Below are 19,032 nucleotides of genomic sequence, written 5' to 3'. Positions count from 1 at the left end.
GGAAATGAATTTCCTTATTTTACTTATTTGATCAAATTGAAAATCTTAACTATATTTTAAAACTTTTTGCCACAGCGTTTTACCAACGAGGATCATTTGGCTGTCCATAAACATAAACATGAGATGACACTGAAATTTGGTCCAGCACGTAATGACAGTGTCATTGTGGCTGGTTAGTATATGCTTTTATTAATAGCTTATATACATATTTCACCTGGAATGTGCACAATTTTTGTGTATTCTCTGTAAATAATATAGTCTGGTGATATTCCAATGATTTCATTTGCAATAAATGTTGGCAACATGTATTTTACCCATTACATATCCATGTTTCCTTCTGACCATTCATTTCACTTTTTGTATGAATTTCAAATGTAGATTTCAATGTCAGTTTTGTGGAAGTTAATTAGAAACCTGGGAGCATTCATACCATCTCCAAAGTTTACATTTAATAGACAATTGAACTAATGTGATGTTTAGGTATTGTTTCTTTTAGCTGTTCACACCTGGTCTACAGTGCTGTGCGAAGATAGAAAATGATCACACTCCTCCTGTTGGAGAAAGAGCACTTAGCTGACTTGTTTATTAGGATTTTTGTTTGTATTTCTTTGTACTAAACATCCATGTTAGTAAAATAACTCTGAATACTCTCCTAAATTCAGTCATTTTTGTATGTTGATCCTATGAACATACAGTATCACCTAAGCAGATTATTATCTTTCACAATATGTGAAAAGAGAATATACATTGTTTTATTGTCCTTCATGCTGTGTTAGTTGCTCCTTTTTAGGTATTTAAATATATATAAGCACACAACTGTGTATGTGTACACAAACATAATATATGTAATTTTATATATTTTCTAAGTATTGTGATAAAATGTTTATATGAAATCTAACATATTTATATAAATTTCAGACTTTTAGTATCATAACCACAGATTTACATATCATAAATATTCAGAATAACACTAAATTATTTTCTTCTATAAAGCTTAGGTTATACTCTTTGTAAGTCTGTATTTATATCTGAATACTGAATATTATTAATACTTTAAAATTATCACCCAAATCTAGAGATCAGTTTTACATATGCAGTCTTTGGAGCAATATGAGGCAAATATTATTAGGTGGTTCTTCTAGTACTTTCAGTATCAAAATTTTTGTAATGAAAAATTTAGAGGTAACAAAAAGTTGGTAAATTATCAAAATAATTTATTTATGAAAAATGTAGGGAAATGTTCAACCTGTCTTCAACTCCACAAGTAAAAGGAAGCTAAAAAGAGTGAGGTGTGCATTTCTGTAGAGTGTCATATATCAGATATTATAAGCTGGAACCAGAAAACAGTCAAATAAGCAGTATAACACCAACAACTGGAAGAGTTACTCTCCTAGGTATGAAAGTCTTTGCTTCTCTAAAACTGTCTTAGAGCAATATTTCTCTTTGTAACTTTAACTCAGAAGTGTTTGAGATTGCTTTCTAAAAACTACTTTTCTATCTGCATTTAGTACAATAAAAAAATAGAACACATTCTGACACAGTACTTGACCATTTTTTTACTTGTGTCAAGGTGAGTAATTTAGCATTACTATATAAATAGAATGCATGATGTATGTACTATATATTTGATGATCAACAGTCATAAGCCATCTGCATGTTAAAACAATTGTGCCTGTGTTGACTTTTCTCAAGCTTGATCATTCCAGTAATCACTGATAAATGTGACTTATACATATGCATTTTATTTTTAAGACTTTTCTCTCTCTCAAACACAAATTAGGAGCCTTCCGTTGAGCTTAGATAGATAAACCCTTTAAGTGTGAACAGAAGACTCAAATTTATATACAGTTTACAAATTCAGTCATGCTAGACCTAAGCTGATAGGCACGTGTGCTGGGACCTTATATAGTACGATTTTAGAAATCTTTTTGGGGGTGAGGGTATGTAAGTTGCAGACAGACTAATAGGTAAAAGGACACAATAGACTTTTTCAGTAATTCTAATAATACTAATAGTATATAAGATTGGCCTACATTATGTGGAATATGACAAGTAGGTCATTTTAATGCTAACTATATATATATATATATATAGTAATATATATTATATATATATATATATAATATATAATGCTAACTATATATATATATATATATATAGTAAACATTAGTACTCTAATGTCATGTAGTGTATGTGTGAGGGCAATAATAAAACAATAAGTAATGCCCATTTTGGAGACACAGTAATTAACAAATGTATGAATATTAATTTCACAAAAGATTTTATGAATATTTTAGCTTAAACTAGGAGTCATCTTATACTTTTATTTCGCTTAGGCTAGATTGGTGATACAAGCTATAAAACTGATGCCCTAAAAGATGTAAAATGTGACTAGAATTTCAATGTACTATCAACTCTGATCTATATGAATAAATAGCCTTGAGAATAATAAGGTTTAACAGGCAAAATTCATAAATTTACTATTTTTTATTACACGTGGACCTTAACAGTCATTTGTTCTGTAACCAACACGTACATATATACTAATGTAGTACACGAGTTAATGCACATAGCATGAGTAATGTTCAAATATAGTGAAAATATTTCCAAGTTTTTAAAATATAAAATTGAAGTCCTTTGCTGTCCTAGAAATTGTGCTAGAGCATTCCATAGGTATGGAACTCTTTCATAACTAGCTCCTCGTATAAGCTTGAAAAACGCATTAAAATAGAAAATTGGCTTTAATAGGTAGTAATGAGGGTTTTGTTTTAGTTTGTTTTTGTTATAGGGCTCTTATTTTAACATTTTTCCTTGTAATATTTTGATTTACCTGCTAAAGATTGTTTTATCTTAAGCATGCTTTCATAAAAGATTATGAGCACTAGTGGAAGGACCAAGTTGAGTGTATATACATGCTCTTGTCTAGTTTTCCCCAAACTGCATGTATTTTAAACATAATTTTTAATGTAAATTTTAAAAAATCTTATGTTGACTGATGATAATAGTTGATCTCTGAGTAGAGCGTGTGTATGTCAGTCTACTCAGAAGGTATGGACTAAGAAACAAAAAGGACTTCTTTCATGATTCATAAACTTTGAGGAAATAGCTTGAACTGCAACAAAAACTTAACCAAATTTTGTTTGCTTCAAAGGAAAAGGACTTTCCAAAGAGAAAATTTAACAGCTGACTGAAGCAGTCCTGCTAATTTGTTAATTTATTAGGTATATTTTAGGGTTCTTTATGATATTTAAATCTATTATGATTACTTCTTGACATTTATTTCAGATCAGACCCCAACACCAACAAGATTCTTGAAAAACTGTGAAGAAGTGGGTTTGTTTAATGAGTTGGCAAGTCCATTTGAGAATGAATTCAAGAAAGCCTCAGAAGATGACATTAAAAAAGTATGTTGTTCACTATGATATTAAAGAGTACTTCTCACAGAACAACAATTATAGTTTATATTTCTTTTTATTTTAGATGTACTGATTGGCTTTTTTTTAAACTCCTAACATTTTCTTTAATGTTTATCTTAGATGCCTCTAGATTTATCCCCTCTTGCAACACCCATCATAAGAAGCAAAATTGAGGAACCATCTGTTGTAGAAACAACTCACCAAGATAGTCCTTTACCTCACCCAGAGTCTACCACCAGTGATGAAAAGGTTAGAAATTTGTATTTATGGTAGAAACACATACTAAGTGGAAAATTAGCTTCCTAAGTAAGGATTAATATTTGATCTACATAACTAGTAAATTGTACATAATTCAGTGTCAGGTTACATGTGAAAGCCTGTGAATAGTCAGAAATTCCAGGGAAAGAAGATTCTAGCTTTATAGATAATTAGCTTTTTATTACGCACAGAAAATTTATAAGGGAAAACAGCAGTCACTTTAGATAAAACTTACTTTTTAAAGGATATATAAATTTAACTTAAATTTTCTGGGTTTTGCTATTTTATTTTTAACTACTTATATACAGTGACAGCTTAATTAAGAATCTTTACAATGAATATTGAACAAAGGTTATTTCAGCTTTTAAGGGTTATGGGCATAGTTACTCATTCTCAGCAATGCATCTTCAGTATCAGCACTAAGATGATGATACTGTCTTAGTACAGGCCTTTACTAGGTGGTTTAGGGCCTCACTTCTGGATCTTGAATAGTCTAGTAACTTGAACCACCTGGCTCTCATCTTAAACTTAGTATGTCTAAATTAGAGCCCTTGATTCTTTCTACAGTTTGTCCTATCTCAGTATATTTTCTCCCAATCCATCTAGTTTCTCAAGCCAAGAATCCTTAATTTTTTTTCTTTTCCTTCACACTGAAATCAGCAGCAAATCTTATCAGACCTACTTCCTGAGTAAAACCTTCTATCGTGTTCTGTCATCAGTGTCACCGCTTTAGTTCAAGCCATCTTAATACATTGTCACTTCCCTGCTTAAAATCCTTCAGTGGTTTGCCATTGCATTTAGGGTAACACACACTCCTTCCATACCCCTCATTGATCTGGGTTTGTCTACCAATCCAATCTCACCTCATGCCACTCTCCTGATGTCTTTATCAAATATTGCAAGCTTTTCCTTGCCTCAAAGACATTGCTTCCTTCTCATTATAATGATCTCCTTATCCTTTCAGTGTCAGTTCAAATACCATTTTTTTCAAAGAAGCTCACTTTACTTCACTGTACTATCTAAAGTAGCCAGCTCCAACCTTCTTCCAGTTAACCTTTCATTATTTATATTATGTAGTACTTTTACTCTATAGCACATTTCAATCTGAAATTCTTTTTGTTTTACTTGTTTATTGTCTGTCTCTTCTGACTAGTCCTTGAGAGCATGTTGTAAATTATTAAACTTGTTGAATAGGTGAATTTCTAATAGTATTAGTTTATCTTTCTATGAAAAATTGGACAAATGTTATTTAGACTTTTAAAGGGTTACGGGCCCTAACCGGTTTGGCTCAGTGGATAGAGCATCGGCCTGCGAACTGAAGGGTCCCAGGTTCGATTCTGGTCAAGGGCGTGTACCTTGGTTGTGGGCACATCCCCAGTAGGGGGTATGCAGGAGGCAGCTGATCAATGGTTCTCTCTCATTGATGTTTCTTAACTCTCTATCCCTCTCCCTTCCTTGTATAAGCTATAACAGTCTCCCTAGACCTCTTTACTTCTTTTTTAAAAATTGATTTTAGAGAGAGGAAAGAGTGAGAGAAACATTGATGTGAGAGAGAAACATTAATCAGTTGCCTTCTGTATGTGCCCTGACTGGGGATCAAACCTGCAACCCAGCTATGTGCCCTGACCAGGAATCGAACCGACAGTCTTTTGGTGTATGGGACGACACTCCAACCAACTGAGCCACAATGACCAAAGCCTCTTTCCTCTTTTTATAATATAGTGATAGAGTAGAGCTAGGCAGTCCCTTCTGGATTTTAAGTTCTATGACTCCTGAGAATGGTTTGTATTTTTTTTAAAACATATTTTTATTGATTTCAGAGTGGAAGGGAGAGGGGAGAGAGATAGAAACATCAATGATGACAAAGAATCATTGATTGGATACCTCTTGTACACCCCACTGAGGATTGAGCCTGCAACCTGAGCATGTGCCCGGACTGAGAATTGAACTGTGACCTCCTGGTTCATTGATCGATGCTCACCCACTGAGCCATAGCAGCTGGGCTGTATTTTTATCTTTTACTAAAATTCTCATGGAATCATAGCCAAGTTATTCAATTCAGCCTGACTTATTTCTGGATTGATAGGAAAACAAGTTGTACTGATAAATATGAACATTGCATTTGAAACGTTATAGCTGCTTCTAAAATTTTCTTGTAATTAACTTTAGATGTTTACTTTTGGGGGTATTAAGAATCATCCTGTGGACACTTTTCGAAATGTGTTATTTTCTGTTCATTAAGGTACATAAATTGACTTGCATTTTTAAATTCCACTCTTTCTCTATCTCATTATTAAATAGGAAGTACCACTGGCACAAACTGCACAGCCAACATCAGCTATTGTTCGTCCAGCATCATTACAGGTTCCCAATGTGCTGCTTACAAGTTCTGACTCAAGTGTAATTATTCAGCAGGCAGTACCTTCACCAACCTCAAGTACTGTAATCACCCAGGCACCATCCTCCAATAGGCCAATCGTGTAAGTGATTTGGGCCAATTATTGACCTGTTTATGAATTAAGTTTTTGTTGTTGTTTTATTGTTTGAATTGTGACCTTAGTTTTGTGTGTTTGTCATATTCTGCATGCTTTGATTTTTAGAAAAATTACTTGTGTAGTCTTTTAAATGTGTGTGTGTGTGTGTATGTGTGTGTGTGTGTGTGTGTGTGTGTGTTGTATCCTATCTAATAAAAGAGTAATATGCAAATTGACCATACCTCTGCTACACCCACATGCCACACCCACCAGCCAATCAGGAGCAAATATGCAAATAAACCCAACCAAGATGGTTGTGGTCACGGAGAGCAGGAGGGAGGCTTGGGTTTCCCTGGCAATGGAGGAAGCCAAGCTTTCCGCCTACCCTTGCCGGCCTAGGCCTCCACTCCAGGCTACAAAGTTTCAATTATAGAAGATAAATAAATCCCAGATACTTGGGCCTCCACTTGGGTCGCCAGGGGGCGTGGCCGGCCTGCAAACCACCACAAGCCCCTTGCCCAGGCCGCCCCACTCCCCAAGAGAACCCCCACCCTGATCCGGGACACCCTTCAGGGCAAACCAGCTGGCCCCCACCCATACACCATATCCTATCTAATAAAAGAGTAATATGCAGATTTACCATCACTCCAACACACAAGATGGCTGCCCCCATGTGGATACAAGATGGCCATCAGGGGATGGCATTTGGGAAGGACCAGGTCTGCAAGGGAGGGCAGTTGGGGGCGATCAAGCCTGCAAGGGAGGGCAGTTAGGGGTGACCAGGCCGGCAGAGAAGGGAAGTTGGGGGTGACCAGGCCTACAGGGAAGGGCAGTTGGGGGGGACCCAGGTCTGCAGGGGAGAGCAGTTGGGGGGACCAGGCCTGCAAGGGAGGGCAGTTAGGGGTGACCAGGCCTGCAGGGGAGGTCAGTTAGGGGCAAACAGGCTGGCAGGGGAGCAGTTAAGCATCAACCAGGCTGGCAGTGGAGTGGTTAGGGGGTGATCAGGCTGGCAGGCAGAAACGGTTAGGGGCAATCAGGAAGGCAGGCAGGCGAGCAGTTGGGAGCCAGCAGTCCTGGATTGTGAAAGGGATGTCCGACTGCCTGTTTAGGCCCGGTTGGATCGGGCCTAAACGGGCAGTCGGACATCCCTCGAGGGGTCCTAGATTGAAGAAGGTGCAGGCTGGGCTGAGGGACACCCTCCCCTAGGGTACGAATTTCGTGCACCGGGCCTCTAGTGTGTGTGTGTGTGTGTGTGTGTGTGTGTGTGTGTGTGTGTGTGTGTGTGTGTAGTGATGGGCAACCTTTTGAGCTTGGTGTGTCAAACTTTGCCAAAAAAACTGAGCGTAACTCGGGTAGTGTGTCACTTTGAGGAAAAAACTAACTCTAAAACTCTAGTCGCAAATGTTTCATCCTTGGCATGTGGCCGTGTGTCATTAGAAATGGCTACGTGTGTCAGTGCTAACACGCGTGTCAGTGCTGACACGCGTGTCATAGGTTCACCATCACTGAATATAATGTAATTAGAAAATAAATACCTAGAGGGACCCCACAGGTGCACGGATCCATGCACCAGGCCTCCGACATCCCCCGATGGGTCCATGTTGCAGGTGAAGCAAATTCAGGGCCGACAGTGCCCCAGCAACAACCTAACCCATGGATAATTCTGTGATGAATTGGGCTTCCTCCTCCCTCCTCTCTGGGCCTGGGGTGCAGGTGAAGCAGATTCAGGGCCAACAGTGCCCCAGCAGCAACCTAACCCAGTGGTCAGCAAACTCATTAGTCAACAGAACCAAATATCAATAGTACAACGATTGAAATTTCTTTTGAGAGCCAAATTTTTTAAGCTTCTTCTAATGCCACTTCTTCAAAATTGACTCGCCCGGGCCGTGGTATTTTGTCGAAGAGCCACACTCAAGGGGTCAAAGAGCCGCATGTGGCTCGCAAGACCTAACCCATGGCCAATTGCATGAGGAATCAGGTGCCCTCCTCTACTGGTCGGAGCATCTGCCCCCTGGTGGTCATTGCGTGTCATAGCTACTGGGCAAACGGTCAGATGGTCACTTAGGCTTTTATATATATAGATTAGAGGCCTGGTGCACAAATGCACCGGTGGGGTCCCTCGGCCTGGCCTGCAAGGATCGGGCTGAAACTGGCAGTCCAACATCCCCCGAGGGATGTAGTAATGCGTGAAGTGGCAGGCCGCCAGGGAGGAGCCCAAGCCTGGGGTCGGGTGCCTCGTTGCTCCCGCTCATCCCAGTCCTGCTGCGCCTGCTGCCGCTGCCGCTCAGTAGGTTCGCTCCCGCCTTACTGCAGTCTCTGTGCGCCCGTCCCAGGGCAATAACGGCACGCCCATGACCAATAAGCGGCTGTGGGTTCACGCCCAGTCAGTCCTGATTCCGGTCCCAGTCCTGGTCCAGATGGGGGAGGGGCACGCAAAGGGGAGTGTCCATGGGTGAGACTCGTGCCACTACAGCTCAGCTGTGCTTGCCTGGTCAGTCAGTTGAGCGGCGCTCCTACTGTGGGAGTGCACTGACCACCAGGGAGCAGCTCCTGCGTTGAGCATATGCCCCCTAGTAGTCAGTGTGCATCATAGCTACCAGTCAAACAGTCAAACAGACACTTAGCATATTAGGCTTTTATATATGTAGACTAGAGGCCCGGTGCATGAAATTCGTGCACGGGTAGGGTCCCTAGGCCTGGCCCGCGATCAGGGCTGACGGAGCCCTCCTTCGGCTGCCAGCCGGGGCCTTCCTTCATTCCATGCTGCCCCCTGGTGGTCAGCTCATGTCATTGTGAGTGATCAAACTCCCAATCAGTTGAACTCCCAAGGGGGCACTTTGCATATTGGGTTTTTATATGTATAGATTTGTTGCCCAGGATAGGAAACCCTATGATAGCTAACAAAGTACAATAGTTCTACAATAATAATAATGATGATGATGTTAAAAATTGCAAGTGCCTGCTTTGTGACAGCCAGAGTTATAAACATTGTATAAATAGCAATTCATTTTAGTGGATAGTATTAATGAACACTGGGCACTTGGCTTCCTTTCCCTAATCTCCCCCACCCTGGTGACACTAATGGAAGGTAGGCCATGTCTATCTACACTAATAAAAGAGAAAGATGCAAAATTGACCATACCTTCGTGCATCGGGCCTCTAGTAAATAAGTAATCTACTTTGATGATGGTGGATAAAGGTTCTGAACCATGAGCTGCCCTTATCAAAGAATGGTAGTGGTAACCCAACAAAAAAGGTACCTTTATTTACCTATTCTCTTTTGCCATCTTAATGTGCAATAATAAAGAGTTTTGTTTTCATTTTATTAGATGAAAAAAAAAGAAAAGAAATACCTAAAACTTAGATGGTATTTCTTTTAGGCAGGTGGCTCTTAAGAGCTTTCTGATAAGGATTTTTCTTATTTAATATATTGGCGATTGTCCTGAGTAAATCCATAACTTTTTCCATTTTTCCCTGTTATTTTTTCCACACTGCTACATGCATTATGCATTTTAGATGCGATTAAAAATCAATTTTGCAGTTTTTTTATTTGATTAGAAATTATTTTTAATGCTACAGTGATATGAATAAAAATACTCTTTTTAATTTCCCTTATTTTGTTTTTCTTAGTCCTGTACCAGGTCCATTTCCTCTTCTATTACATCTTCCCAATGGACAAACCATGCCTGTTGCTATTCCTGCATCAATTACAAGTTCTAATGTGCATGTTCCAGCTGCAGTACCAGTAAGTTTGAGATTTAGACTATTTATAGCAAAACTTATCTTTGTAATCAGAAAATACCCTTTGGGCTGTTTAATTGGTTTATGAAAATGAATTCAACAAACTGTTAGTGGCAAGTAATATTTCCTCTTTGATATTTATAGTGATAACATGTACCATCCAAGAAAAACATAATTGGATAGAAAACATTTTTTTATTCTCCAACAATCTTAATTGTTTTCCTTGTATTTTTAATTCTGAGAACATTATTCCTAGTTAACCCATTTTAATTTGACTTAGATTTGTAGAATTCAAATATTAACAGACTTCTATTCTTTAAGAGGATATTTATACTAGAACACTTGTCAGGTAACTCCATGGTATTTTAGATATTGTAGAAATTGTTTATAAAAACACTCTGAATTTTATGGTCAGGTTGGATTCATAGAATTATTTTTGCTATTCAAGCAAGTGAAAATTTACACAGTCTAAAACAGTAGTTAGTCCCCCACTTTCCTAATGGGAAAATAAAAATAAAAAAGTTGTTTGAGGGGCATGTTAATTATATAAAATTTAAAAGACATAGGTAGTAGTTAAATATCTAATTATAATATTTAATAATTTAGTGAATATTTAAAAGCACATTCTTTAGAATTATGAAAGTTAGAAATAATGCTTTTTTCCCTATTTTCATAAAACAATTTTATTCAAACTCTACAACTGTGTCTTCAGTATTAAAGTTTGCATCATTAGAATGACGTTTTAAGATATCTGGCACAATTTTCCAAAACACATTATTTTCATTTTTACCTAAGAAATTTCAATATAATACTTTTTGAATTTAATATTCTCTTTCTGGAAGTCTTATCTCAATTCCTAATACTCATTCATACACTAAAAAGATAGTTTCCTTTTTCACCTTGTAGGTACATATTTCTGATTAGTGCCATATAATCATTTATTGCATAGCTTTAAAAAAATGTTTTAAAAGGCTACTTATAGTAACATCCAACACTTTTGGTGAGAATACGCCCCAGAATATTACTGGAATTAATGTTAAATATTTATTTTTATTAATTAATTCTTCTAAGTGATATTTTACAGTATCCAGGATTAGCATTGATAGGAATCATCTTGATTATGTATGTGCTCTTCAAATAGAACTTTGCTGTTCAAATTCATTATTTGAGAGACTATCAAGACTGAATATAAGGTGACTACTTCCTCTTTTCTGAGGATATTTTTGAAGGGGAAACATTCTTGCCCTGCATTTGAGATTATGTGGTTATCCTATGAAATGTAACTGATAAAAGAAACTGAAATGAAAAAGAGGTATATTTAGTTACACAATAATCACTCAGTGTTGATACTAGGTCAAAAACAAAATGGAAAAATCTGTTCTAGGTTGTTAGAGAAATCAGAGGTTATTAGATTCTTTTCTTTTTTTATATCATGCAGTATAATAATATATTAGGCTATTTTTATATATTTTTAAAAAGCACAATTCATTGTTGAAATTATTTTTCATGCCTATTTGTCACAAGTTTTGACATTTTCTTTCACCTCAGAATGTAAGTGTGACAGATATGTGAGAAGTTTTACTTTGAATACTGTGAGTTTCTATAAGAAGGAACTATTTTTAAAAATTGTGAAAGTTGAATGAAGATTAGCGAAGCAAATATCTTAGAAATTTATAACTTTGAAAGTAAATCGGGATGTAAGATCAATAATGATTTAGGTAGAGATATAGCTTCTGATTTGAAGTCTCAAATTACTATAACAACCATTGTGCAATTAAAGTACAAATCTCATTTTTAATATATTTCCTAGCAATTTTTAAAAATCTCTTTTTCATAGCTCGTTCGACCAGTCACCATGGTGCCTAGTGTTCCAGGAATTCCAGGTCCTTCTTCTCCTCAACCAGTACAGTCAGAAGCAAAAATGGTAAATAATATTTTATTTGTTCTGTCCATTTCTTGATTTTGAAATTTTTTTTTTGTCTGGTTTCTGCCTGTATCTTTTTAAACAAACTGTCCTCCTGGTGGAGGCTATGAGTATTACAGCTGAAACTAGGTCTAATCATCTGAACTCAGTGCTGATAAGTGGTTTTAAACAGTGATATACATTTGTAGAACAGTATTGGCAATAATTTTGAAATAGTACACAATTAGTCACCATTGCACCTAATATATAAAGGAAAACCATATTTTTGAGTTTGCTTCAGGTACTGAGAAATTATTGTTGTTTAAGGAAGGAACTGCAGATTAGGAGTCAGGAGACATGTGTCTTAATTTTAATCCTAATTCTGCTATTCATTACCATTAACCAAGCCAATTCTACCCTTCATATGTCTTAAATTCCATCTAATGTCTTTCTTTAAAATGACTTTAAATCCTACTTTATATTATATATAAATTAATTCCCTAAGAGGCTTTGTCATAATCCCTGAAGGATAACAAAGCCAGAATTTTGAATCCTGGCTTTGGCAGAGAACACTATTTCCTCTTCTCACTTAAGTTGTGAACCTTTGAAGCAAAGGATAGTAAGACTTAAGAAAGTCTGCCCTAACCGATTTGGCTTAGTGGATAGAGCGTCGGCCTGTGGACTCAAGGGTCCCAGGTTTGATTCCGATCAAGGGCATGTACCTTGGTTGCGGGCACATCCCCAGTAGGGGGTGTGCAGGAGGCAGCTGATCGATGTTTCTCTCTCATCGATGTTTCTAAGTCTCTATCCCTCTCCTTTCCTATTTTAATAATATTTAAAATATATTTTTTAAAAAGACTTAAGAAAGTCTTAAATGTATATCAATTTATGATGCTCTTTCAGGTGATATCCCCAAGAGTATTATTTTGCGATCATTCTGCAATTAGGTGTGCTCAATGACATCACTGAGCTAACTCAGTGTGTGGTCTATTTTATTAGCTGTCCAGTTCCCTGACCCTGGGCCTCAGGACCATGGTAAACTAACTCTATGGTTTGTGGTGTGAGGGTGAAGACAGCAGTTTCTTTTAGCTTGCACAAAGAAAGTGTGGATTTCCATCACAGCTTCAGGAAGAGACCTTACAGGGCCCATAAGCCAAAGAAGGGAATAGAATATATACCACTCACCTTGCAGTATGCCATGATTCCCATAGAATTCCAGAATGAGAATGGAGTGTCTTTTCTTTCCCTCCACAATCAGCTTGCAGGGTAGCCAGCAGCTAGGCTGGTTTTCCAAAATGCTGTACAATACAGTGCCTCTTCTATGCATTCTCATCATCATCTTTTTTAAATCAGTGTGATTCTCCCTTCTACAGTCTAAAATACTTCAGGGCAGTTTCTTCTTAACAGCAATTAATGAATGTATCATTAGGAAATCAATAGATAAATAGTTACTAGGCACCTATTATTTCCTTCACTTCAATGTTAGGCACTATATTAACTATATAAATTTATACACATAAAACTATTCTATATTGCAAGGCTTTAAATTTTTTATTGCTATTCTCCATTAGTGCAAATCAATCTGAAATTGTCACATGATAACTTCATTTAACAATAAAACTTACCCACCATCTGAATGAACTAAATAGGTGGTTGAGGAGTGTAAAAATTAGCTGGTTGTTGATTGTGGTGAGAGAACTTGAAAACCTGAGAGGGAAATGTTTCACATAACAGCATGTTTAGGTCAAAACTTCGGAAAACTAAGATGAATCTTTACTTGATAGCCAAAGAGCTTCACTGGGAATGTTTTTTATTTACAATTTTTACTTTAAACATATCGTACTAATAAAAAATTTATTAGTGAGAACTGAGAATAGAAATGGGAGCTAAAGAGATCATATTGTGCATTGCATCTAAAAATATTTTTACATATTTAGTGGGCTTCCTTTCTTACAAATTAATTCAGAAGGAACAAATCAGATTTAAAGAAAACTCTTGACTTACAAGAGTAGGCCATATTTGTAGAAACTATTCAATTTAGCACTTCCCTAAATAACTTTCTCTATTAAGTCACCAGGAAATTAAATTAATAAGAATAAAAGCATTTTGTATGCTTGTATATTAAAAAATACCAAAGCTATAATATTCACAGATTTATATATGGAAAACAGTCATCGATGAAGGCCCCCAAAATAGCATGGGGAGTCACAGATTGCCCCACTCAAATTTAATGATCCAAATATTTCTTATAGAAATTTGCTAATGTGAAATAGCTATATTTAGATGATTGCCTATTTTAATTGGGATAATAGATGTTTGTCCTTTTATAATTAAATAAAAAGACTCAGAAATTAGTCTTTCCTTTTTTTAAACTTTTCATTATGGAAAATTTCAAACATAGACAAAGTAAACAGGATAATATAATGAATCCCCACATATCCATCACCCACCTTCAATTATTAGCAGTATAACTACTATTTGTATTTTATCTATACCACAGGCCACTCCCTACTCCCATTCACTTATTTTTAATAGGCTTTTTCAGTGTAAAATTTACATACATTGGAATGAACCAATTTTAACTGTACAGTTTTGATAAGTGCCTTCATGTAACATCCTCATTATGGTATAGAACATTAACCTCTACCCATAAAGTTTATTTTTCTTCCCAATCAGTTCACCTCCCCCAAGTGTTCTGATGTTTGTCACCAGCAATTAGTTCTAGAACTTCATGTAAATGGAATTAATATATATTGTGTCCACGTCAGCATGCGTCTGTGAGATTTATCCATGCTGTTGAGTGTATCATAGTTTGCTTCTTTTTATTGCTGTTAGTATCCATTGTATGAATAGAATATGCCACAATTCTTTATCCATTCTCTTGTTGATGGACACTTGAATGACCTTTAGTGTTTAGCTACTGTGACTAAAACTACTATACACATTTTTATATAACTTTTTGTGGATGTATATTTTCATTTGGTCTTTCTACCAAAGAGTAGACAGGTATTCATTTAACTTTATGAGAAACTGCCAGAGCTTTTTCCAGAGGTTTACATTCCCATAAGCAATGTATGGGAATTCCAGTTGTTCCTACATTTTTCCAACATTTGGTTTTGTTATCATTTTCCTTGTAGACATTCTATGATTGTATAGCAGAATCTTGTGGTTTTTATTTGCATTTCCAGTTTGACTAGACTTTTTTTGTGATATGTTGTGCCCATTTTTAAATTGGGTTACTTGTCTTTTATTGTGTTATATGAATTCTTTCTATATATACCAGATACAAAATTTTTACAAATAATTCTTAGTCTGTACCTTGTCTTTTCTTAGTATATTTGTACTATTATTTTTTAAAATATATTTTTATTGATTTCAGAGAGGAAGGGAGAAGGAGAGAGAGATAGAAAAACATCAATGACAGAGAATCGTTGATTGGCTGCCTCCTGCACGCTCCCTACTGGGATTGAGCCCACAACCTGGGCATGTGCCCTGACTGGGATTCTTAACTATGACCTCCTGGATGCTCAACCACTGAGCCACACCAGCTGGGCTATTTGTACTTATTGGTTGCTACTGTTATCTTTAGTATTTCCTTTCACTTACTTAATTGGTTTAAGTTTGCTTATCTTTTATTAGCTTCTTAAAGTAGAAACTTAGATTATTGCTTTAAATCTTTCTACCTTTTAATATACACATTTAAAACTACATTTTCCTCTGTGCACAAATTTGATACTTCATATTTTAATTATTCATTTTCTAATTTCCCTTGTGATTTCTTCTTTGAGCTATGGGTTATTTAAAAGTGAACTGTATAAATGGATTTACACAGTATTTACTATTGTGTCTGTCTTGTATTCAGCATAATGCTTTTGAGACTTACTGATTGTTGTGTATTTCATTCCCTTTATTTAAGCTGAGTAATATTTCATTGTATGACTATATCATAGTTTGTTTATCCACTTTTCTGTTGATGAACATTTGGGTTGTTTTTGGTGTTTAGATATTATGAGTTAATCTGCTATGAACATTCTTGTACAAGTATTTGTGGAGAAAGATGTCTTTTCTTGGGTAAATATCCACTGTGGAGTTTTACTGTTTTTATCTGCATGACTAGAATGATGCTAGCTGAACCAATTATTTGCTTTTTAAAATTTAAAAAGTAAGGTTCTTTTGACAAAAATCACTCTAATGTTACTATAAAGAAAATTGTTTCAAAACTTCGGGATACTTTTAGTTATTTATCTTTATATATCATTTACTTATTTAACAAATATTTATTAAGGTCCCATGTGACAGTTGGGGAAATTTTAATATGATCTGGGTATTAGATGATATTAAGGACTTGCGGTTAATTTTGTTAGAGCATTAATGCCATATGGTGATTATGATTATTTTTTTAATCTCCAGGCATACTGATATGTGGTGAAAAGGAGACAGGAAATTATATAATTTCTGGCAGTAGAAAACAGAACGATGTGATAGAACAGTGTTTACAAACTAGAGGTATTTTGGACATATTGGGTTCAAAGTTATATTTTGCTTGATCTCTGTGTGTGAAAACTTTTCATTTGTTACTAATTTTTCACTATTTTCACATGAAAATCTAGGTTTCTGGCATCTCTTGAAAACTCAATCTGCATTTCTTTTTCTTTTTTTAAGTTTTAAAGAACTTAATAGTCCTGTATAAGATGTATTTATCTAATCAACTAGATTTCTATTTAAGCCCTTTTTCTAATAAGATATTTCTCTCATTCCTTTTTTTTTTCTATTTCAATATTTTTAATCCATTTATATAAATTCTAGATCAGATAAAACTAATCTATGATGAAAGGATATCAGAATAGTGGGAAGGAACATGAGAGAATGTTCTGGGGTGTGGTTTTGGTTACACAAGTGTGTACATTTGTGGAAACACTGAGTGGTACACTAACAATTTGTGCATGTTTTTATATCTATATTTCAGCCTCAGAAGAATGTTAAATATTTAGTTGAGTATGTACTGATATTTGCTACTTACTTAAAATGCACCAAAAAATAAGTTGACTTTATGAATGATGAATAGAGAGATGGGTTTGTGAACAGATATGTGATAAAGCAATATAGTAAAATGCCAGTAGATTGTAGTGGTGGGTATGCAGCTGTTTATTGTATGATTTTTCCATCTTGGGTGTATAAAAATGCATAAAGTTTTTTATAATAAAATGTTGAGAAAGACTCCATAGTGTTTCTCAAAAGACAGGGAGAAAAGGGGACTAGCCTGAGGATATATATGACAGACTTTCTGAGATACTTGCTGATCTGCCTCTAGTTAATTTTGGATGAACTGACCTCCACTCCCAGTTCTTGTGTAAACTGGTAGCTTCTTGACAATATCAGCGAGCATCTGCTTTTGGATCTCAGGTCTCTTTCATTTTCATAATGCTCCTTGTCTATATTAGAATAAGTGGAATTGGAAGCAGAATGAGAAGCAAGACTTTATTTTCTAAGGTTCACAAACAACAATGATTATTTAGAAGAAAATATTTGTTACCTACCCTTGAACCTCCAGGTACCTATTTGGCTTATAACTTTCTCTGGAATATTATCTTAGTTGATCTTATCTGGCTTTTATCTCAGTCTTCATAACTAATAGGTGTTATCCTATATAATAAAAGGACAGCCACCATAAGTGTAATGACCAGAGACCAGAACCACCATGGCCCCTTGCCGGGCTGGCCCCGCCACCAAGCAAGCAGTTAGGGGCGATCAGGTAGGCAGAGTGGTTAGGGGTGATCAGGTAGGCAAGCAGGTTGTTAGGGGCGATCAGGTAGGCAGACAGCCCCTCACAGGGCTGGCCCACCCCCCAGCAAGCAGTTAGGGATGATCAGGTATGCAGGCAAGTGGTTAGGGTGATCAGGTAGGCTGGAGAGCATTTACCTCCCAGCAAAAAAGGAGGAAGACCCAGGCCACCGGCAGCGACTCTGTGGTAGGTAGGTGTGTGGCCAGCCAGCGATCGCTCTGCAGAGGGAGGCCCAGGCCAGCCAAGCCATCGCACCCTACGCCTGTGGCCTGCAGATGTAGGCCACCGGTGGCAGGGAAGGGGGGGGGCAGTGCTGCACAGATGGCAAGCAGTGGCAGTGGTGAGGGTGGGGCCAGCTGCCTACAGCTGGGGGAAGGAAAGCCCAGATAGGCCCTGATCTCAGGCCAGGTCTAGGGACCCTACCATGGGCTCCCGGATTGTGAGATGGTGCAGACTGGGCTGAGGGACCCCCCTAAGTGCAAGAATTTTCATGCACTGGACCTCTCGTTTATATATATAAAAGGATAATATGCAAAGTGTCCCCTCGGGAGTTCGACTGGGAGAACAGGAGTTCAATTGCTTGCTATGACGCGCACTGACCACCAGGAGGCGGCGCGGAACGTGGCAGGAGACCAGCAGTGGCCGCGGGGTGCTGAGGGAGTGAAGGAAGGAGGAGGTGGGGAAGTGGGGGGAACCACGTGGTGGTGGCACAGGTGGCGAGGGAAGGAGGAGGGAGGGAGGCGGGGAACCTGATCAGCCCTATCACCAGCCAGGCCTAGGGACCCACTGTGCACGAATTTTGTGCACCAGGCCTCTAGTTGTTTAATAAAATTTAGTTTAAGTAAAAAGAAGTATATTTTATAATTTCCAAATATTTTGAAGCTTTTCTCTTGTATTTTTTATTTATTAACTAGAGGCCTGGTGCATGAAAATTCATGCACTGGCAGGGGGAGGGTTCCCTCAGCCCAGCCTGCCCCCTCTCACAGTCTGGGAGTTCTCAGGGGCGTGAGGCGACCTGGCAATCAGGGGAAGGCAACGCCCCATCACACCTCTGCTGCCGCCACTGCTGGCTGCCACCATCCGAGGCTTGCCTACACCTCGGACTGGCCCTGGGCGGCTGTGGGGGCTGAGGGGACTGGGGACTCCGGAGGCAGGCGCGCAGGGTGGGCCCAGCCTTGCCGCATGCCTGCCCACCCCAGTGGGGCTGAGGGGACTGGGCGCTGCCATCTTGTGGCTGTGTGGGCACTGCCATCTTTGAGGGCAGGGCAGCAATTAGCATATTCCCTCCTTATTGGCTGTGGATGCTGCAATCTTTGAGGGTGGGGCAGTCAGTTAGCATATGCCCACCTTATTGGCTGTGGGCACCGCCATCTTTGAGGGTGGGGCAGTCAGTTAGCATATTCCCTACTTATTGGCTGTGGGCACTGCCATCTTTGCGATGGTGTGAGGGTCAATTAG

At 37.7% G+C, this 19,032-nt stretch overlaps 1 protein-coding gene across 1 annotated transcript in view; it reads left to right on the top strand.

The window, feature by feature from the left end:
• The window catches only part of ATF2 (activating transcription factor 2), a 93,337-nt gene that overhangs the window by 40,510 nt on the left and 33,795 nt on the right, over positions 1 to 19,032 (top strand). The window contains exons 6-11 of the mRNA XM_054722958.1: positions 76 to 172; positions 3,286 to 3,404; positions 3,537 to 3,665; positions 5,976 to 6,154; positions 9,779 to 9,893; positions 11,727 to 11,813. Of these exons, the coding sequence (XP_054578933.1) occupies positions 76 to 172; positions 3,286 to 3,404; positions 3,537 to 3,665; positions 5,976 to 6,154; positions 9,779 to 9,893; positions 11,727 to 11,813 (726 nt within the window). The remainder of the gene's footprint in view (positions 1 to 75; positions 173 to 3,285; positions 3,405 to 3,536; positions 3,666 to 5,975; positions 6,155 to 9,778; positions 9,894 to 11,726; positions 11,814 to 19,032) is intronic.

This window comes from Eptesicus fuscus, chromosome 11 (assembly GCF_027574615.1).
Source record: "Eptesicus fuscus isolate TK198812 chromosome 11, DD_ASM_mEF_20220401, whole genome shotgun sequence".
In the NCBI taxonomy this organism is placed as follows: domain Eukaryota; kingdom Metazoa; phylum Chordata; class Mammalia; order Chiroptera; family Vespertilionidae; genus Eptesicus; species Eptesicus fuscus.
The sequence above is the reverse complement of the archived record's forward strand: the minus strand, read 5'-3'. Positions and strand labels throughout refer to the sequence as shown.